This window comes from Palaemon carinicauda, chromosome 32 (genome assembly GCF_036898095.1).
Source record: "Palaemon carinicauda isolate YSFRI2023 chromosome 32, ASM3689809v2, whole genome shotgun sequence".
Classification (NCBI taxonomy): Eukaryota; Metazoa; Arthropoda; class Malacostraca; order Decapoda; family Palaemonidae; genus Palaemon; species Palaemon carinicauda.
The window spans coordinates 16,267,686-16,290,737 of record NC_090756.1 but is presented as its reverse complement, the minus strand read 5'-3'; the positions used below and the strand labels follow the sequence as shown (position 1 = coordinate 16,290,737).

The 23,052-nt window shown below is 36.0% G+C and overlaps 1 protein-coding gene across 1 annotated transcript in view; it reads left to right on the top strand.

Moving 5' to 3' along the window:
* Itpr (Inositol 1,4,5,-trisphosphate receptor) overlaps positions 1-23,052 on the top strand; it is a 232,608-nt gene that overhangs the window by 129,403 nt on the left and 80,153 nt on the right. The window contains 7 exon segments of the mRNA XM_068356085.1: positions 776-901; positions 1,284-1,424; positions 3,255-3,455; positions 6,609-6,730; positions 9,978-10,113; positions 11,307-11,473; positions 12,053-12,143. Coding sequence (XP_068212186.1) covers positions 776-901; positions 1,284-1,424; positions 3,255-3,455; positions 6,609-6,730; positions 9,978-10,113; positions 11,307-11,473; positions 12,053-12,143 — 984 coding nt within the window.

Below are 23,052 nucleotides of genomic sequence, written 5' to 3'. Positions count from 1 at the left end.
TCTATTCTCACCTGGTGGTTCATACACACGCCCACCCTTCTCCCCACTGACTAGTGGTGCCAAGATGATAAGAAAGTATTTTGACTGAGAATATAGAACCAATACAACTAGCATAGCATGTTATTGCTTTTAGATGGTTGTAAGCTCTTTTAGAGGCATTAGTATATTAGAAGGAAAGAAAGCAGGAAATATCTTAATTTTAAAGGGTAATGTTGACATTCCAAGCTTCTGGAGATGAAAGCAATACGTACATCATGTGAGTACAGTATAGAAATAATGAATTTTAGGAAAATTTAATTTTTTCATATTTCTAAATCAGTGACAGTGTTGAAGTATGAGCACAAAACAACTTATCATGAGGTATGGCTGTATTGTATTAGACTTCTATTTGTGTAAGTACAGTAAATTGAAAACTAATTGCTGTTTTCTGCCATCCTCAGCTTTTTAACCCTTGTTAGACTTTGCGTAAGAACATTTCTGATTTTACACATTTATCAAAGTGTGTTATATTGTTATTAAAAGATGATTTCAAATAATACTTCATTGTACAGTATGTGAAAGTGTGTGTAGGTGCCTGTTAGTTCATTAACTTTGATTTCGTTGCAAGTGTCTTGAATTTTAGACTCGATCATACAGACATGTTCGTTCAAGCAATGTACGTACACATGTATTGCAGTTATGATAATTTGTATCTGGTGTCATCTGCGTGAAAGGGAATAGAATAGGAATGAAGCATCGTTTTTTTACGATCACTGAGCAACTGTATATTTTTCAGATCCTCGTCAGAATGAACAAGCTCTGCGTCACTCAGTCTGCCCACGGACACCTGAGCCCCAAGAGGAACGAGCAGCGACTATTACGCAACATGGGGATTCATGCGGTGGTGCTAGACTTGCTTCAAGTACGAACGCATCTTATTTGTATTAGCTGCATTAGTTTTTGTTTTACGTCCCAATGGCCTTTGATGTCCCAGTGCTTAGCTTAGGCGTAAATTTTATATTCAACTCAAACTAAAAAAGAAACTTTTTCTAACGGACTTACTTTGTTCATTATTACGTTCCTTATGTGATACAATGTCTTTGTAATTTACCTTAAAACTTATGAGCGGGAGAACAGTAGTCCACATGAAACTTGTATTGGTTAGTTTAATCATAAAAAAATCAATGTTAATTACGTTTAAAATCTATTCGTCATTTTTGAAGGATGCAATTGTCTTTCCTAATCTCTAATAATATATTAATTTTTAGTTTCTTTTATCTAAATATTTTCCCGATGCATTCCAGATACCATACGACAAGAAGGAAGACAAGAGAATGAACGAGTTAATGGAATTGGCGCACCAGTTCCTGCAGAATTTCTGTTTGGGCGATCGCCAGAATCAAGCTCTACTCTACAAGAACATTGAGTTGTTCCTTAATCCAGGAGTAAGTTCATATATGTAGTAATCCCTCGCTATTTAGCCATTCACCTATCGCTCCCTCAGTGCATCAAGGATTTATAAATATATTTTATGTAAATCTGTCACACTCTTTATGTTAGGGTTTTTCGGGGGCAGATAAGTTTTATATTTTTCATATATTTTTGTTTTTAAAACGAAAGTCATTATTGGACTTGTAAAAGCTTAAATTCCCAAAGATGATTTTAAAAATATAGAAATTTACAAAAATAATGAAAAAATATGCCATAGATGTCTGCATCGACTTCACGGTATATCAGCAATTAGTTGGTGCGTGGCCGCCCTTGAAATGTAATACCTGTGATAGTGGAATTTTTGTATTTACATATTGTGTATATTTATTTGAAAATACAAAAAGAGAATAATGTAAATATTAGATTTTAAAAACTAAGTCAGATGATTCTGAAATCCCAATTAAAAGGTATTCAAAGCATAGTAAAGTAATGATTATGGACTTGGAGAAAGGAGGCATACATATGAAATGGTTACTGGGTATCTCCATTGTTGGTCTTTGGATCTAGAAAAACTGTCTTTCTTTAATGAATCGTAGGTATTCCACTGTTGTCTATTAATTTTTGGTATTTCTGTATATTACTAGGCAACAAAATTATCGGTCATATATATTGTAAAAAGAATAAATAGTGAAAATGTGAAATATATTTATAAGGAGTGATGAAGACTAGCATATCGGATAAAATAGAGCAATAGTAAAGTTAAAGCATTTCATTGTTGCTACAGTCGCCGCAAAGATTCTGGGCGAAATAAGCCCCTCCCCTGATGACGTCATAGCTAATCACATTGTCTCGTCGTTAGAAGCGGTCACAATACATCCCTTTACAAATTTCGAACTATACTAACTTGTAATCACTTTGAGGGGATGTGTTGTGACCGCTGCTATTTGGGGAGACAACGTAAACATTAAAATGATGAATTAGTGAAATTTACAAAAATGTTATGAGAATATATAAACTGAGACTTAGTGTAAGGGCCTTTACAAACATTCATATCAGTATTCTTATTGACGGAAGAGTTGGTGGAAATGAGACCAAATTAGTGTAGAATTGAAATATCACACTTGCCCTGCCTGCTTTTATAGTTTTGTGTACCATATCAGATGATGTCATAAACTTCGTTTCATAGTTTATATATGACTCGCCTATTTAATGTTACTGATCTTGATATACCTGTATTTCATAATTCTTTTATAATCTCACCTTTACCGTTTATTTGCTATATTATTCCTGGGCTGCTTTCCGTATTGGAACCCTTGGGCTTATAGCATTTGGCTATTCCAATAATGGTTGTAGCTTAGCTAGTTCTGTATTAGTATTGCTGATAATCAACTTTTAATTATTTAGAAAAGAGAAATATATGAGAATAAAAAAGTTAATGAATATACAATACTTTCAAAATCATTGATATAATGTACTGTATGAATGATTTGAAAACAAAAATTTTCAGTGGGGGAAACTATTCATGTCGACTTCGAAACTGAGGTGAGAGAGAGAATGGGTGTTTGTTGCCACTTGCCACTAGAATACTGTCCTTTTAGGGTTTGTATGTTTATTAGGGCAGAATTTTGGAAATTTTTTTATAGGTTGATTAAACTGAGCTTCTGGAGAAAAAACAATACAGGATGAATATCATGGGAGTATAGAAATAAGAAATATCAAAATGTTTTTTTCCAAATGTGAAACTATACACTGCATAAAACCCTTTTACTATTTAAGAGTTTTTTTTTTGTCTTTTTCTTATTATTAATGTTATCATTATTAATATTAATCATTAAAACTTACAGCTCCTGGAGGCCAAAACAGTTTGCGCAGTGTTCAAGGACAATTCCCATCTCTGCAGCGAAGTTTCTGAACGCGTGATTCAGCACTTCATCCACTGCATAGAAACGCACGGCCGTCATGTCCAGTACCTCAAATTCCTTCAGACTATTGTCAAAGCCGAGGGCCAGTTTATCAGGCGTAGTCAAGATATGGTGATGCAGGAGGTAAGGTTTATTTTTTTTTTTTTTAACTAGGTTTGCTCCAATGTTAAGTACAAACCCTTTCGCTATTTATAGGAATTATACTTTCTGCGAAGCTGGAAGACGTCATAAGACTTTAATCGGGGTGTAACTACCCTACGGCTAGTTAGCGGGGATTAGGTGGTAGCTGGCAACCCAGCTCACACACATCTGTGTTGTCTCGTCACTTTTTACTTTAGGCTCGGTGAGAGTAGACATTCGTCTCTCTCTCTCTGCCCAACTCTTTTAACTGGCATTTGACTTGTTTTTACTTATTTTTTTTATACATATTTAAACATTCATGTAATTTTTTATATATATGTAAGCTTTCTTTTATCATTACAGCGTGAGTGTTGCTGTTTTGGTGACAGCATAGTGCGGCGTTTTCATGAAGGCGGAGAAACCTCATATGATCTACCCTTTTGACGTTGGGTAACCCAGAGGCTGGTGGCCTCTCCTGCTCCTCTGAGTACAGCGACCCGGCCTCCACCGTAGGGAAGTCGTCCTTGTTTGGGTACTCCCCCGTTCTGAAGTAGATGTCGCTTGCTATCTGTGATTTCATCGGAGAGCCCAGAGCTTGACTTCGGTCTTGCTTTTGCTCCTCTTCTTTGTTGACGCGCACTGATTCATTCTACGTTGGCAGCCCAGAGAGAGTTCTTGGTCTAAATCATGTTCCTATACCTTTGGGGGGATACCTTTCCCATCTGCAGGTTAGGTTGTTCTTCCAAGTGGTTGTTTTCATCTAATTAATTTTAAATAGGTTGTTCTAATCTAACATTTTAATAGTTCTACCGACGCCGCACTCCTTTGTTCTACGATGGGGGCTATCGAAGAGAGTGCATAGTCTATAGAGTGATTATTGTTCCTCTTGGGGGACACTTATCCCGTCTGCAGGTTAGGTTATTCTCCCTAGGGTATTTTTTGCTTTTCATTCTTTTTTGTTTTTCCTTAGCTCTAGTGACGTTGTACTACTCCGTTCGGCTAAGACAGCCGATGCAAGGCATGCAAAGTCGAATGTTCCTGTTCCTGGGGAAGTTGTTTCCCTGCCCAGTCACCGCCTTCTTAACTTGCACCTGCTGATTGTCTCACTGATGACAGCCTTTCCTGTACGCAGGTTTGGTCCTCTCTGGAGTAGTTATTGACTAGAACTCCTCGTAGTACTTCAGGTAACCCCTTCAGGGGAACCCAGAAACGAGCTTCAGCTACGTTTTGCAGGCAACACTCGATGTTGACCTTCAAGTTGAGCTAAAGCTCGTTGATGGGAAGCAGAGAGTACTGCCCGAAGGTTCGCCTCCAGGTGTTGTAACCTTCCCTTCAGAGGGAGAGTCCCTCCATCTGCCGCTGTCTAGCAATCTTCCCGCTTGCGGGGAGAATTATTGACAACTGTAACAGAGGAGGCCCCATCCGCAGGAGAGACTTCCTTCACCAATTTGATGTCCCCCTTTGGGGTATTCCTCCTTAGGGAATTGGATTCATCTATTCTCTGCCTTTGCTCTTCAGAGTAGACCTTGTCACCCAGAAGACTAATCTCGCCCGGCAGTCTCGTCTCGTCCAGCTAGACTCTTCTCGCCCTCAAGAATCGTCTCGCCCAGCAGACTCGTCAAGCCCAGCTGACTCGTCTCGCTCAGTAGACTCATCTCTTTTAGAAAACTCACCTCACCCAGCAGACTTGATTTGTCTCGTATAGCTTACGCGCCTTCCCCAGTCCTGCTGCAGCTACGCGTGATTGCCTACGATTACCCGTCAGCTAGCAATCGCCCAGAATCACCATTAGCTCTCGATCGCCTGCGATCTCCCGTCACCTCATAATCGCCCGTGATCTCCCATCAGCTCATTATCTCCCAATTTCTCATCAGCTTGTGATCACCCACAATCTCCTGTCAACTTCCGATCGCCCACGATCACTTGATAGCTCGCGATTACCCACGGTCGCCCGTGAGCATCACCCGTCAGCACGTCAACGCCTGTGATCACTCATCAGTTTGCAATTGCCCGTGAGCTTGCGACTGCTTGTCAGCTGTCTTCCAGGTTCCTGGTGTCCCAGCAACCACTTACAGCATTCGATGTTTCCTCTACTCATGATTGGCCACACTTCAGGACCCACAACAAGGATCAGCTCATTTACAGTTTGTGCTTGGTTCCAATCTTCTGGCTCAGCAGGCAGCTCGTCACAACCTCTAATAAAGACCACGGTTTAGTGTCACACTTTCCGGCCTAATTTTTTTTCCGGGGTGAAGTTGTCCTCCGCGTTTGATGAACTGCTGCTCCGGCTTGCGGGTAAATTCTCCAACGGCCTCTGAAGATTCTTTGAAATCTCGTCTCGGTGTGCTTTTTCCGACTTTGTTTGCCAGAAAACTTCTCTGGGGTTGAGATTGCAGAACTCTTCTGGCTGCAATCCTCACTTCAAGCAAGCATGCTGCTCTGCCCAATGAGTCTCTTCTTCCTCTCTGTTCCTTGGAGAGTATCCTCATCTAGACGACACAGATCGTCATCCTTCGGTCTCTTTGAGTTGCGCTACTTCAGTAGTGCTTCCCACGACTTGCAGTTGAGAGAGTTTAGCACACTCCCTTCTTGGAACCTAACCCATCACTCTCCATCGATGGGAGGGGTAAAGGACAAGGACAAGTGTCAATCTTGGCGCTTTATACCGCACTTGCCACTTGGAACTTGTTGTTTCACATAAGTACACTGTTTTCAGTTTCCTAATGCCTTCATCCGCTCCTTTGAGCTTTGAAGGGCCCGTGTATGCGATTGGCAGTCTTCATTGGCTCTCCAGTTCTTGTAAGCGTTCACGAACATTTTTCCCTCGAACGTTTTTTTTTTGCACCACGACCACTACTATTACTATTTTCTACTACTACTGGGCTGACATGGAGTGTGCCTAAGGAATGAGGTCACCTCTTCTGCTTCCTACTTCCTCCCTTTCGTCCCTTTTATGGAATTCTTAAACCTGTTGTGTGTAGATGAATTTTAATATTGAATATTCAATTGCAAACCATTTAGAAAGAAGATATTTTTATTTTTTAATCGTCACAAGCACTGTAAGTAACTTTGAATACCTATTAACATTATTTATCAAATAATTCTTAAGGTGTTTGCCTCGACATTACATCATGAAAGTTAACCTTTCTCTTCTAGTTGGTGAGTGCTGGTGAAGACGTTCTCGTCTTCTACAACGAGAGGTCATCTTTTAACCTCTTCATCGACATGATGAAAGCCGATCGCAGTAGGATGGATTTCGACGACAGCAGTGCCCTAAGGTAAGGCAGTGAACCAATATTAGTGAAGCTTTGCAATGTCAGGCATTAGATTGCCTTACGTCACGAGGTTTCTCCTCTTTTACAGTTTTGCCTGATACTTGAGAATTTGACAGGTTTGATATGAAGTAGCTTTGAATTTTGAAATCAAATTTAAAATCTGTTACCATGTATTTTATTTGTAAAGTATTATATTGGAAAAAATTATCATTATTTTTTTTCTATAAAATTAAATCATATATTGTATACAACTGTGCATGGTATGAAATTACTTTCAATCAGTCCATCTCTGCCAGGAATTCTTATTTCGATGAAGTAAAGGATGAAGGAACAGTATCACACGGGAAAGATTGTTAAGTGTACGTAAATTAGGGAATTTTTGTAGAGACTTTTCTGACTTGCACCTGAAACCTACTACTCTGTTACAAAGTGTTACACTACGTACCTGTATTTTATTAACAACTTTGCCTATCGTTCTTGACCCTCAATAGCATCCATTCACTGTTGATAAACTCTAACTGTCTTTTTGCTTTTATTTTTGATTTACCAATTTAGATTTTGTTTTGTGTTTGTATGCTGTTGAAGTTTGCTTGTTGAATCTAAAAGGATATTTTTATTGCAAGGATTTTAAAAAGGGAGATAGACTCGTGTTTGATATGACCATTAGAATGCAGTGGTATTTATACTAAAATTTACTTCATATTGATGACTAGGTCTTGAGTGATTTTATTAGTTTAGTTGAGCCTTTGATGAATTTAATTTATTCTTGAATTTCGTGAGGAATTGGGAGATTTTTTGTTGTTGCAGTAATGTTTGAATACCCCAGATTATTTTTTTTTAATCAGGCAGATATGTTTGGTGTGTTTGTAATTTTAAAGTTTTTCACTAGTACCCCGTTTGGTCCCTTCAGTTTATATATTTAAAGGATTTAACTCTTGCATTAACCTTGTTTGTTTCTGGAAGAATCTGGTAAGTTTTCAGGTGGTAATTTTTATACATTTTAAAGAACAAATTCATATTTGTATATCTTACAAGTTGTTGTTTTGTGAAAGTGATTCAACACGAAAGTAAATTTCCCCCCCCCCCCCCCACCAGAACCCTTTCCCGATATTTTCTATTGTATGTCAATGCAAGAAGTCCATGTCATGTCATCTCAAACATAAGGACCTTCTATATCTTCTGTGTATGTTTCCATCTTTTAAAGATATCTATTAGTATCATATACATAACTCATCTTTCACTAGGGGGTTTTCAAGTGAAGTGTGATCACAGTTTCTTAAATGTACAATCAATTGTTATTGTTTGCAAGGGTTTGGTAAAAGTCATACCGTTAATGTGGATCTGGAAATATGCCCTGTTTGCCTTAGGAACGCTTAGTACAATAGATGCTATAAAGGGTAAAACTAACCTAATAAATCATTATTTTACCATTGTAACGGGCAAAAAGAGCTGTAAAATAGATTAGAATTTGCATCTTTTTACTGTATTGGCCTCACAGGCTATTAATCAGATCGGCAGAAGTTAAAGCTGTGAGTGGTAAGGGATGACTGTATATATTTTTAAAATTGAAGTGATGGTAATGATCAATTTGGTTTCATTCAAACATTCGTTGCTATAAACCTTTTATCTTTTAGTGAAATACTTCTTTGCATTTCTTCTATTACATCATCTGTGTAGCATAGTAGGGGGAGTTAATATCAGTTATATATATATGATAATATAGTAATAGTTGCAGGTAGAATTAATTTGATAGTTCAGAATTTATGTCCGTTATCAAAAGGATGAAATATTTTGTTTTTATTTCATCCTGGTTATTAAAAGGGAGACAGGTTTTAGACAGTCTTGCATCCTAATAAGTTGAGTTTCATGTTTTATGGGTCTCAATGTTTTGTTTGAATTAAAACTTCTAATGGAAAGGAAATACTTCCTCTAATGTAGTTCCCATCATTTTTAGGAAGGAAATCCCTGAATGCGAAAAAATTCATCCACTAGGTAATTTAATATTCATTTTGAAATGGGGAAAGAAAGACCAAAGAAAGTTAGGTGTCGTAATCATGCCCGTAATAATGTTACAAGCTGCCTTTCAGGTATCACATAGAGCTGGTGAAACTTCTGGCCTGTTGCACTGAGGGAAAGAATGCATCGACCGAAATCAAATGTCACAGCCTGTTGCCTCTGGATGATATTGTAGTTATGGTTGAACACGAGGATTGTATCCCGGAGGTAATGCCAACTGATTGGGAAACCATTACTTAAGTGTGCATGTAGTGGATCAGTGGGTTCTTTGCATTTTATGGGGGAAGCATATCGGCTCCTCCAGGGAGACAGATTCTTTACGAGATATAATCATTCTGTTGGTTATGTTGTGGTATGTAAAATGAATAACTGGTTGTTTTGATGTGCTGTAAAATGAGTAAACATCTTTAGGCAGTTCAGCACTAGTAGTAGAGGTGCTATTCAGTTAGCCTTTGTTATTGTCCTTAGGCAGCTCAGTGTTCACGGTAAACCTGCTAATTAAGCTTTTTTGCTTCTTGTATTTATCAGTGTTGGTGCTAAAGGTACATAGTCTTTTTCTTATGGCAATACAAGTCTAGTAGTAGGATTTAGCTTTGCTTTAGGAGTTGATTAGTAAGAGTTGAATTGAGGATGATGTTCTTTATTGAAGGAACTTTTCCAGTTTTTGTTTATTTTTTAACCATTGGTCAAAAGGATTGGATGACAGGTTTGGTATCTTTTTTTTTTTTTCTATAAAAATAGATGTTATCGCATAAAGAAGATTAGGTGCAGTACCAAATTAGGCAATTTTCATGTAGTACAAAAGTAATAGTAAGCTTCCTTTTGTTTAGTATCATTTTCGTTAAACCAAATAGTGGTCAGTGATTTAGCTATGTCTCATTCTTCCTTGTTATCAGGGTGATTAGTGACATTAGTTTCTTGGTAATAAATAGTATTTTCTTCTTTGCTGTTGCTTTGACTTCTAAACATTCTGTGTTTGGTGTAGCCATTGTGTTATGTAGACTGTGTTTTGAATGTATTGTTTGCCATTAAACAAACTTTTTTTTTTTTTACTTTTTTTGCTAAGTAAAGAATCTGTCTTCTGAACATTAACAAAAGTCTTTGAAGTTTACAGGTCCCTGGAGACAGTCAGCCGTAAGAGACGCAAGCGTTTCCCTCAACTTAGCCGCCATAGAATGAAACATTTGCGGTTGTATCTTAGATAGATAATGCTTGAATAATTTCATTTCCTTAGGTACCACATAGAACTTGTAAATCTCCTGGCGGAATTGACCGAGGGGAAGAATGTGTACACGGAGATCAAGTGTCACAGTTTAATCACATTGGATGACATTGATTCTATTGTGACACACCCAGATTGTATCATCGAGGTATTGTAACAAAGAGCAGCTGCCTCCGTGCAGCTTCCCTATACGCGCCTGTATAAGTGTTTAGTCGTATTTGTGTTTAGCGAGTACTGTATTCCTGTTTCATTCACTCATTGTTTTCATCTTCAAAGTTTTGTGCAATGAGTTTCATGCATCAATGAAAGGCTTCAGCAGCAAGCATGGTATTCGCATTCCCCCTTGTCTTACCTTCAATCATTTACGAAGATCGCAACTGCCAATATTTGCGGAAATTTTAAATGTTTATCAAAGTTACCATAATTTTTTTTCCAAAATCATTACCTTTCTCTGTCACTAAGTGAATTTATGTTAACTTGCTTCATGCCGTTACTGTACTCTCCTGCTTATGCCATCTCATGACCGAGGAGAATCGTCATCTGATGAACTGTTCTGTCACATGGAGCCAAAGAATCCTCAAGATGTTTTTTGAAATTCAAGTGTTGCTTCGTCATTTAGATGAGGATCAATTGGCTTCTGCTTATTTATGAGATTTACCTGAAACAGTCATGGTTTAGATTCCATGTCTCTGCTCATTTTTATTTTTATTTCTACATGAACTAAAATTTGACACCATTAGACCTTTGGAATGTCTTGTATTATATGCATGATTTATTTATCGATATCTGATGTATTCTGTGTTTGCCCATTTTTAGTTGTTCTCTAAAAGTGACTAAGGATTAAAGAGAACCTTGCTGTATATGTGTACAAAATTGTTTATTGTAGTTTTAGCTCTGATAAAAATCCTCACCACACACGGCCATTGCCGTTTTCTCTGCCTTTATAGCTGTCGTGAGCAGATCTACCTTTTGTAGAGAGGACATTTATTAAGGAATAGGAAGGAGGTTAGGTTGTTTCTGTAAATTGTGAGTCACTTTTGATGATTTATAATGATGAAGCATAACTAGTGCCAAAGGTGTTTAATTGGAATCTTTACAAAGAGGATAGATTTATATTAGATGGTTAGATTATTTTGACCAATAACTTTTTATGCTGATTATCCATCCTTTGGTTGTAAAACTCAACACAGTGATAGATGTATGTTTTGATGTTTTTTTAACTTTTTATTTTATGCATGTATCATTACAGTGTTTTGCATTCTATACTGTGCTATTTGAATGATAAAATAACTTGCGTAGAAGGAACGTGCGTCCCATTCACTGTTGCATGTCTGCTTGCAGGTAAAGGAAGCATACATCAACTTCCTGAACCACTGCTACATTGACACGGAAGTTGAAATGAAGGAGATCTACAATTCACATCACATCTGGAGCCTTTTCGAAAAGTCCTTCCTGGTCGATATGGCTCGTGTTGCAACCGCTCCACCTGATAGGAAGCATGCTGACAAGTAAGGTTCCACGTTGTTTGATGCTTTAACTTTGTATCGATTGGTGGGTGATTATCAAGACTTCTAGGTTTATGTCCAATCTTCACAATTCCTAAAAACTGATCCTGAACTGAGGGTTGGTTACCTTGATGTGTTATCTCCAATTATTTTTATAGAAATTTTGTTTCTTCAGAAGCTTTCGTGAGACACCTGTAGCTATGGAAATCTGTGCATTATTAGCAGTACTTTGATGTACACTCAGGAAACGGTGTTAGCAAAAAGCTAATAATTGAAATGCAAATGCTCTTTTGGTCTCATGAGTATTTGGCAATGATAAGTTAATTGGGACTATTGTGCTTATTTTTTTTGAGATATTCATTATCGTCTTGTACAGTTGTCTACCAAACAGTTTATTGCTGGTGAAAAAAAAAAATCCCATCGGTACTAGTTCTGCTTGTATTATTATTTGGTCACATTAAAAGGTATGTGGATATGCACAATCGCAGATATGTGAGGGATAACTTTATAGAAATAATCGCAGGTGTGTAAGTTTAGAAATGATTAATCAACTTTAATATATTTAACTATTTTATTTTTCAGGGCCCTCGAAAGCTACGTCATCAACTCCTTGATGAATATCATCACTACGTTCTTCAAGAGTCCTTTCTCAGATCAAAGCCAAACCATCCAGGTGAGTTTTCGACTAAATTTGTATTAGCCCGGTGTGTACAGATTGAATTTTTGAAAATCCCTCTTGTCATGAGCCATAGAGCGGCTAATGTTTTCAATTATAGTAATTATGATTGTGTTTTTATGGTTATACATCATGTCTGATACAATGACAAAACTCTACAGTATTTTTATATTTAGTCTTGTGTCTTTCAGGGAAGATAATTCATAAATAGTTTGTTTATTGTTTATTGTTTATCAACATATTTATTGGTTATTAAGCATAATAGGTTTAGATGTAATTTTTGAAATTATATTCTTTAGAAACTTTTATTGAAATAAGATTCTTTATCTATCTGTATTGATTACTGTATTCATTGGTTATAATTCTTGATTTTAGATCCATAGTGTTTATCCACATAGATATGACTTCCATTTTTCCCTAGTTTAACTTAGCGCAGAATAAATCAAATCTTGTAAATCACTGTGCTTCGTGAAGCTCTTGCGCTCGAAGACTTTAATTCAGTTCTGTAATCGCATTTACAATCCATTAGATTGTGTATTTGTTCCATGCCAAGGCGCTAATAGAACCATTAGAGAGGACTTGACTGTGATGTTTATAAAAAATTAATACTGTATTAAACAGGTGGTGGGTTATCTCTGTAGAGATTGCTGAAGATTTTTCCATGAACCTTTGGCCCAGTCCACAATGCTTCCTCCTTTTATTTTTCATTCATTCTTATGGGTATTTCCCATCTTTCTGTTCAGCTTCTTAGATTTTGTCCTGCTCTAAATGAAATTTTACCACTTTAAAGAGAAACCTTTGGATCAGACTTCACAGAGTCGAGTACTATTGAGTAATTTAAAAAAAAAAAAATGTTTGCATATAATTATATTCTTACAATTATAAAAAATGTATAATTGTATTTGTAGAATATTCCCAAATGCTTCTTGCTTTTTATATTTTATTTTTTATTAGATGCTGGATGATTATTTTTTATTATGATTTTGTATGGCATGCTAGAAGTCAAGAGTATACTGCAATATATATGAAGGTTTTGCCTCATACTGTACAGCCCATTCTCCTATTACTTGAGAGTATGGACAAGAGTATGTCTAGTATGTTAGGAATAACACTCCGTATGGAAATATACGTAAAGTACAGCAGATAGTCGAAAGAATGTCAATTCTTACCCCTTACCCTTTACTTGTCCGGTAACGATTAACACGGGTGGGTAAAATGTGGCATTAATTTTCAACTGAACAAGAATACAGTTTGACCATAAAAGAAAACTTTTTCTTGTATAACCCAATATAGTAAATGGTGGGCTACCCTCAAATCTGCACTTTTTGATGTAGACTTAACAGTTTCTCCTTTACTTAAACCAGGGGTGTCTGTCAATTGCTGTCTAAAGGAAAAGGCAACCTTTATGGCTGATGTGTTTGACAGCAAACAGAGTAATGAGAAACTATCTTAACTCATTCTTGTTACCGTGAAGATAGACTAACTAGTTTAGCTTTTGGTCCTGTGAATTTTAAAAAAATTTACTGGATTTTGATGCTTAAAGAGGGACAGACCTAAATGATATTGTTAGTTTTTTTTTTAAAATAAAGGCAGCTTACATCTTAGTTCTTAAGTTGTCTTTTATTTTATCTAGTTAACAAGAAGAGGTTCTTCTTGCACTTGTTGGAAAATTTGTAATATTTCTCCATTATGTACTTGTGTTTATGGTAGCTCTAACCCTGTTGATTACTGTCCAATTTCCACAAGTCTCATATCTAAAGTTGTATACATATTCTGGGAAAACATATATTTATTTATATAGATATGCTGGAGGTAATCCTCTGTTCTCTTGTTTACATTTGGCCATTCAAAAAGGTCTTTGAGCGTGTGGGGCCCTTTTTATATTTTCCAGTGGTGTAAAGAAATCCCTGGATTATGGTCTGGAAGTTGTATGATTGGCCTTGCTTTTTAAGTCTGTGCCAAATTACCCCGGAACCTTTGGGTTCCTTTCCGGTCCCCATCTTTGAGATTGGAAACTTAAGCTATCAAATTTTTGTCCACCAACACTTTAGTGTCTTGGTCTGTTGATAGAATGCTGAGTTTTTTACCAAATAAGATAATTTCTTCGTTTCCCTGGAAGTTGTTACAAAAAGCCATTATTTTTAACATTAGCTTTGGAGGCAAGAGTCTGTGAGCTCACAGCATTTCGGAAAGATCAGTACTGTAGTTTATCTTCATCCATCCTGTTCATCTTGTAATTCTAATTCCGGGTCTACTGTTTGGGCAAAAACAAAATATTTTATCAGAGAGGAGACCCCTCTTTATATTACATCCTTAAGGCATGGGGAATGTAACTTCTATCCAGTGTCTACCTTGCAGTTATAACCGCAGACATCCACAGGCTTGGAAGGTAGTCTGTTTCAAGCCCCTTTCAACAGGGCCTATATATATTCTATAGAAAGAAAACTGATCCCTGAACACTCACAATATGAGAGAAAAGGGCCTTTTTGCTCTCTTGCATATATACAATTTCAGGACATCTAGAGCCTTTTAAGTTGCTTTGGGCATAAGGTATTTATAAGACACTACCTGAAATATTTCCAAACGGTACAACGTGCGTGTGGGGTACTTAACTTATTTGTGACTCCTACGAGAGAAAATCGGATAGAAGATGGGAACATCAACCAATTCCCTCAACAGAAGTATGATAACAGGAATCTGTCTAACTTCTCCAAAGTATTCCTTCATGAAATGATAGTCAGATTTGTTAATTTTCTTCTCACCTATACACGCATGATAGAGTTATCTGCCTGGTTGTAGACGATTGTCCTTGATGGTACATGAGTCTACTGTACTTGGTTATTCATCTTCTTTGCCTTCAGCTTTTCCCATTTCTATATGGGGTTGCTGTTTCTAGTAAGCCTTCTCCATTTTTCGCTGTCCTGTACATCTTGTTCTCTTAGACCCTTTTCCTTCATGTCATCCAATAATTTATCTTTCCACCTGAACTTTGGCCTTCCCATCCTTCTTCTGCTCTCCACTTCCATGTTCATAACCCTTGTACATACGAGTTCATCTTCTCTTCTCATGACATGACCAAACCATTTCAGTCTTATTTCATGGGCTTTCTTTGAAAACTCTAATACTTTACCTGTCCCCCTGATTAATTCATTCTGGATCTTATCTTTTTTTTTTTTTTTTTTTGCGACACCACACATCCACCTCAGCATTCTCATCTCGGCTATTTCCATTTTTCTTTCCTGCTCTTTCTTTATTGGCCAAGTCTCTGCCCCATAGAGTATGGCTGGTCTAACAACACTTATTTAAAACTTTCCTTTAACCTTTGCACTGGTCTTCCTATCACAAAGTATCCTTTATGACTTTCTCAAATTCATCCATGCAAACTGAATTCTTTGACTGGCCTCTGCATCAAGGTTTCCATTTTCACTCTTAACAGAACCAAGATATTTGAAGGAGCTAACCCTCTTTATGGATTCTCACTGTTCCCTACTACTCTTCTCCACCTGTCCACATATATTCTGTACTCTGTTATTGCTCTGGTATATTCCCTTGAAGACCACACCACATTAACCCCACAAAAGTGATTTTGATGAAGGAAAACCTATTTTTGTGGAGGTGCTGTGTGGTCTCCAAGACCCTCCCTCCTTCCTAGGTAAGGAAGACACGTGATTCTCACTTTGAATACGGGAGATGGTGGCATGGCACAACTTAGTACACAAATAGCATTGGTTTTCTGTGATGACTTATCAATGATAGCCAGATGATTTCAGCTTTGGAGAGCTGTGCCGAGTTAAATAGAGCCTGAATTTGAGGGTCTCCCTTATGCACAAGAGTTTGTGTTTTGCACGTTGATACACTGGCCATAGAGCAGCTGGGAGACAATGTTTTTTGGTATTTTATTTCGTATTAGACTCCCTGTTGTACCCTTAAAAAGGAAAGTCCTAGAGACCACACATTTCCTCCTCAAAAAATAGGTTTTTCATATGTCAAAACTACTTACTTGGGAAATTCTGACCGATTATTTTCAAGTAATGTGTTATCTTACAGAGCATGTTGAAGGTCATTAAAAATTACTCTTGGTATCCTAAGAATTAGTAATATTTAAAATGGCTGCAACTTCTTATTCAGATTTGTTCAAAAATCATTCCTAAAAACCTTCGTTTTTCTAATGAAAATCTATGTACATTGCTGGCTTTTTTGTATTGTGAAGGTTTTGTCTTTATTGACACTAAGTGAAACATATAGATAAGTATTTTTTTTTTATTGAGTTATAAAATGCAAGAAACGTTAGGTATTTAAAATTTGAGATAGTCTTCCACAGAATAATACAGCATGATAGCTGTTTATTTTCATCCATATCTTGGCGATCTTAATTCCCACTTGGCTAGATACTATCACGAGGTAATTATTGTTGGTGTCCAGTGATCCCAGCGGTACGTATGTTGGTTTGTTTTAGGGGTAGAGATGGAATATTGTTTCATAAAGAAGACTGATATCTTTTTTTCACAGATTTAAATGAGCAGCCAAAAAGTGGAATGTAACGTAAGGAACAAGAAACTTTTAGCTTTTAGCTTTTTTTTTCTCAAAGTGGCTTCATAGTTCATTCGTACATTCCGTGATTTCTGTGGATACAGTAATTTCTGGTAAAAATCTTGTAAAAGCAAACTTTTAACATTAATTTTAAAATTATTTAATTCCTTATGTTATAATCTCACTAATAGCTATCAATATTTTGTAAAACCAATGTATGTTGTTTATATAAACCATTGCTGTAGCAACCTCTAAATGATTTGCGAATTTTACGCAAACTTTAATATCGTCTCGCAGTATTGACGTAAAATAAATTAACTTCAATGAACTTGATTCCTTTAACACTGTAATACATTGATCGCAGATCCTCACCTTCTTTTAGTTTTTTGTTAATAGCTCTAACATCAAATGAAAGTTTCTCTAACTATTTGATTGCGAGTACACCTTTTCCATTTGCCTAATTTGTGGTCGTCTTGAATTGTGGACACTCCATTCTATATCAACTTTCTGCTTTCTGGTGCGTTTCTGGTGTGCTGCCTCAGACAGAGGCTTTTAGGTAGTTATGAGCCTTAGTGTCTACCTTTCTGAAATTAAAGCTCTACTAGAAATATCTTGTCTAATGTCCTATTTTATTTTTTCTATCTCTTCTGGTCTAATTGACCTCTGCTTGTATGCTTAGAGAGTTTCATGTTTCTGGTAATTTTGAAAGTAATGCGTGATTTATCAAAAATAATTTTGGTTTATTGTGCTTTTTTTACCATCAATTAGTCTTTTTGCCATTGCTCTGTAGTGCTATGGTCTTCCACTGTCTTGGGGAGTTCTTTTGCATTAGGGTACACTCTGGCACAATATTCTATCTTATTTCTCTTCCTCTTGTTTTTTTTATTCTTTATAGTTTATGTATGAAAGATCTATTTTAATGTTACTTTTCTTAAAATATTTGAATTAATTGTTCATTACTTCTCTTGTAGTTTTTTGTTTTTATCCTTTCCTCACCTGGCTATTTTTTCCTGTTGAAGCCCTTGGGCTTATAACATCCTGCTTTTCCAACTAGGGTTGTAGCTCAGCTAGTAATTATAATAATAATAATACAGTATTGCTGTACTTTTGCATTACTGTACCGAGTTGAGCTACTATTGCATTTTACATTTTCATTTTCAGTTAATCAGTGTTTCCTATATTCAAGTACTTCTATCCATGATTAGCTGATAACAGGAACATCTTTTAGGCAGTGTATCCAAGTAGGAAATGTTTGGTCATCATTTCTGGCTCCTGACAATGTTAAGCTAAATTTTCTTGGCTTTGAAGGCTGGAGTTTGGCTTGGGAAAAAAATCCTTGTCCTCAGTCATATATAATCTCATATCTTAACCTTCCCTCACAATAGAGATGGTGAAAGTTAAATATTCATGGGAATTTGCAGGTAAAGGCGGCTATTTCTGGCCCTTTTCATAGAGGTAGGATTAAAAGATTCTTCTTCAGCACTAGGCAACTTAGGTGAATCTGCTTCTTGCCTTAATAACTAATACTGGTTCATTAGAATTTTCCTTCATGGCCAGATAGTTATTAGATCAAGAAAGTTGCTAATAGCAGACTCCATATGGCTGATGCTTTGTTTTGTCCTGTCAGATGTCTTGTTTTTTACTTATGACATCACTCGGGAATTCTAAAGAAGTTAATTTTCTTTCTTTTTCGAACTTTGATGGCGCTTGTTATCCGTGTTTAGAGCGAATCGACTTGCGTACGAAGCAGAGAACTTTCAGCAGTGCGATCACCAAATCTGTTAGGAATCACATTTTCACTCTTTCAAGATTAGGATCTCACAGAAGAAAGATTAATTCTGAGGTAGTTTCTTCTTCAAGCTAAATCACTTACGGTATCAATTATTTTAGTGCCCTGTGTTCTTCACTCGCTTTCCAGGAGATCTTTCTGTCTTTGTAGATTACCATAGAATAGGGTCAGTCTTACGACTTTTAGTTGAGAAAGCATACCCCGGGGGGTGTAGCACATGCCTGACTAGAACTCTGATATTGGTTCTTTTGAACAAGGGGATATGGATGACCTATTCCACCTTCAGGTAAATAGAACTTTGTTCTTTCTCTATTGTATTTAAGAGCGGTAAATACTAGACAACATAACCCTTCCCTGGTTTCATTAATTTCCCTATATAGTTTTCCTGTTTTACTAAATGCACATACTTTCAGCTTAATAGCTATAACTGCTTGCCCTTTAGAACATTGGGTTCCTTGCTAGTCTGAAGCCTACTGCGGATTTTAAGATCCCTGAAGCATTTAATCATAAATTATGGTTAGGCAAATGAAATTGATGAAATTGTAATCAAAATAATTTTATTTCTTTTTAACAAAATAGATTTTTCGAAAATTCACTTACTGTTCACAATCACATCCAGCCTGCACACTTTGATCTTCTACAACCCTAAATCATACATGATGATATTTTCCTAGAACCTAGTTGTCAAGCAGCTGCAGGTTATTTTCTCCTAATTGTTATTTGTGAAAGGCGTGTGTAGGATCCTTGACGACCAAAAGTTTGGCGAATATTTTCAATAGGGTCCTATTTAAAATAGATATTGTACTTCAGAATACAGCAATCCCTTCAGCACCCACATTGATAGGTCCAAGACTGGTAAGGAGTTGGCTGTAATGCTTACACGGTCAAATAACTTAGGTAGCCTAGATTGGGTTTGGTTATCCCTAAACTCTGCTTAACAATCTCAAGCCTTTGCAAGTATACATCATGATAATATTAACTCATACAAATAAATAGATAGGAATTACTATATTTAAGATAGAAACAAAACAAGATAGTTGTACGAAGAAAAATAGTCTACAGTAAAGTACTTGAGAGCTGTTTAGACACGGTAGACTATCAATATCAAATAAATCATTGCAAGAATTTTAAAGTACTCTACTGTATTGAGATCTATGCCAGGTCTGCTATTAGCACTTTCCATTCTCGGTACGATTAATGGGAAATGCAGATATTTTGAAGACCAAGGGTGTTTTAAAGACCGTAAATAGAATTTTCAATAGTTAACAGCAATTTTTCTTTTGATTTTTAAAGATCCATCTTAAATCAAAACATTTTGAAGAGGAAAAACTTTAAAAATAAATTTTGAAAACCTTAAAACAAAGAATTTACATGAAATTACTGTAGTAACACATTACAAATTTTAACTAAATTCTTGTTGCTTCTTGTTAATACCATATGATGGCTGTATGTGTTGATGCATTTTGCAGATGAAACGTACAAATGTAGTACACTTCTTGTACAGTTCTTGGTGCTCTGAATTATATATGTGTATTTGTATTCAATTGTTCTCAGGGTTGTAGATATAAGGAATGTTACACTTGAACGTATGACCACGCGAGACAGTGTCCCGTGTACACACTTTCTGCATCTTTTAAAATGAAGAACTTCAATATTGTAACCCTTTTTTTAAATACTGACAAAATATCAAAGTTGTGCATGGCATAAGGTGAGGTCAGCCAGCACAGGCAAGAGGCAGTTTTTAATATTCACTGCCCATACTGTGTTATTGTCATGCAGCCTTTCAGGTTGTATAAAGAGTATAGCAGACAGCTTTTAATTACGTCTTTCTTTCTGCATTTTTTAAAAAAAATTATATGAAAAATGAATGATGCTTCATTTTTTAAAGTTATTGATACTTGGAGCATGAGGTTGTGCCTTTGTTTTTTTTTTCTTTTTGGTAATATTTTTGTATCATATGTTTCTTTTTTTATCTTAAAAAAAGTATTAGCTTTGATCGGAGAATTTTTTTAATCACTTTGGCAAGGAACAATTTTACAGTTCAGCTTGAAATTTATGATATTTATTTCCATCATGGCATTGTGTGTATGCTCGCACCAAGAGATTATTCCTTTAGCTTTGAAATTGTACATTGTTTATTTTTATTACAGAATTTAGTGCACTCATGCTAAAAGCTGCATGATTCAAGCACAGGTTATTATTTATAAGATATAATTAAATCTTTCCCTTTTTTTTACTCAGAGTTTGTGCTATACTTTATTAGAATTTTGTACAGTACAGAATCTTGTTTCTGAAATGGTCAGTGGATGTCCGTCATCCATTGGTAACTGAGTAAAACTGTGATTAACCCTTTTACCCCCAAAGGACGTACTGGTACGTTTCACAAAGCTCATCCCTTTACCCCCATGGACGTACCGCGTCCTTGCAAAAAACTTTTATTTACATTTTTTTGTATGTTTTTGATAATTTTTTTGAGAAACTTCAGTCATTTTCCAAGAGAATGAGACCAACCTGATCTTTCTATGATGAAAATTAAGGCTGTTAGAGCAATTTAAAAAAAGTATACTGCAAAATGTGCTTGAAAAAAATAACCCCTGGGGGTTAAGGGTTGGAAAGTTCCAAATAGCCTGGGGGTAAAAGGGTTAAAAGATGAAAATGAAAGCATTTGTCAAATTCACAAAATACACACTATGATTCTCTGTACTTTTCAAAGGCGTGAGATCTGCCCATGATTAGCAATGGTGCTACATCTCCCATTGTACACACAAGTCTCAGATCCAAGGCTTTTCAAAATATGGTGAAATGTAAGATGATCACCAATCCATTATTATGAATCATCTGGGAGATGTAAGGATTCCCAAAGGAAACCTGTGCAATAGATGCGTTTACCATATATTCGCGGGTGACCAATAAGAACTTTAGTAGGTGCATCTTTAGAAGAATAAAATGTAAACAAAGTAAATTACTCTCCTTAGAGAGTAGTACTGTACTGTTAATAGCTTGCTATTTAAAGGGCGTAAGAGCTTAAGTTGTAGTCTGTGCCCAATTGGTCCCTGTTGAAATACACTTTTGCCATTTACTTTTCATTCACCTATATTTCATCTCTTCTTATTTGGCTGTTCGGATGTCAACAACCAAATCATAGTCTTATTTTCAACCCTTAGTTAAAGGGAAATTTTTACAGGATTCTGATACATTGCTAAGTTAAATTGCTTTACAGAATATTAGATTAACCCATCCCATGGACGCTCTAATAACAAGGTGGTTATGAATAACATTTAAAGTCTAGATAGAGGTGAGTTACTGAGGCTGGACAAGGTTAAATTACCCCAAAATTGTGTCTTTGTGCACCAAGTTAATACTAATGCCTAGAATGCAAAGAAATTACACAGTTCCGTCGAGCAAAACGCTGAGAAGCCGATCGTTGATCCATACTATAGCCTCTTGAGCGTCCAGAAATACTGTCTCATGCTTGAAAGCATAAGGATAAGTGAATTGCAGTACACAGGGCTTATTGTAATCATATTGTAATCATAACCATTTCCCAAGTTATCAAGTGTAATCCCTTTTTGTTTATGACAAACACAACCTGAATCAAGAAAACATATACAGAATCCTTTCTATTGTTTTGTCTGTGAAAGCCTTTTGTTACACAATTGTCCAAAGTGATGTTTTGTGGGTAAATGTTTGATATACAATTTGTTTTGCTACCTATTTGTAATATATTTTTTCATATTTTGATAGGATTTGATTTTACAAGAACTCTTTGATTAATCCCAGTTTTTTGCTTATTCAATCTTGGATAGCCTTATGTCTTGTCTTGCTTCAAGTGTAAGGCCATCTGAGGTATTTTTTTTTTTTAATGTACAGAACATGAAATGTTTTTTTTACTCTCAAAGGACTATTCTTTATCCGTACAGTATTTATTGAAATACAACGATGACTGTATTAGTCCCGTTCCTGTAGATGAACTGTAGCCTGTGAGATTTGCACTTTTTAATTTGTTTTGAAAATATTTTGCTCTTTTTTTTTATAATTTGAAGGTGACGGTGCTTATGATGATTCACCCACAAGTGATAATAGATTTGGAGTCTGACGGTGCTGATGTGTTCCTATGTTCTGTTAGCATTTGCTTTTCTCATTGATCGTACGAATCTAAGGAGTACTGAACTTCCGACTGCATACATCCAGTTCTTTATTTTTGTCCCAGTTCACTGCAGTTTTTTTTTTCTGAAATAAAATCACCTTGTGTAGTCCAGTAAATGTAGTGTCAAAAGTTTTCTGCTACCGTTTTGAAATCAGATTTAACCCATTTTTGCACTTTTAAAAGTTAAAGCAATTTAGATTTCTATGTAAAAAAATAGTTTGTTTTCCCTATGGAATCACAACTTCAAGAATGCAAACAGTGAGATGCTTAATATTCATATTATGCTAAATAAAATAGAATTGTTCTTGAATTGGAGAAAATTCATTTAATTTTACATAGATATCTTAAAAGCATTAAAAAAAAAACCACATGTTGGTTCCAGTGTGCTGATTTTGTAGTTTGGTCCAATCACCATTTTTATAGTATGCATGCACTCTTTA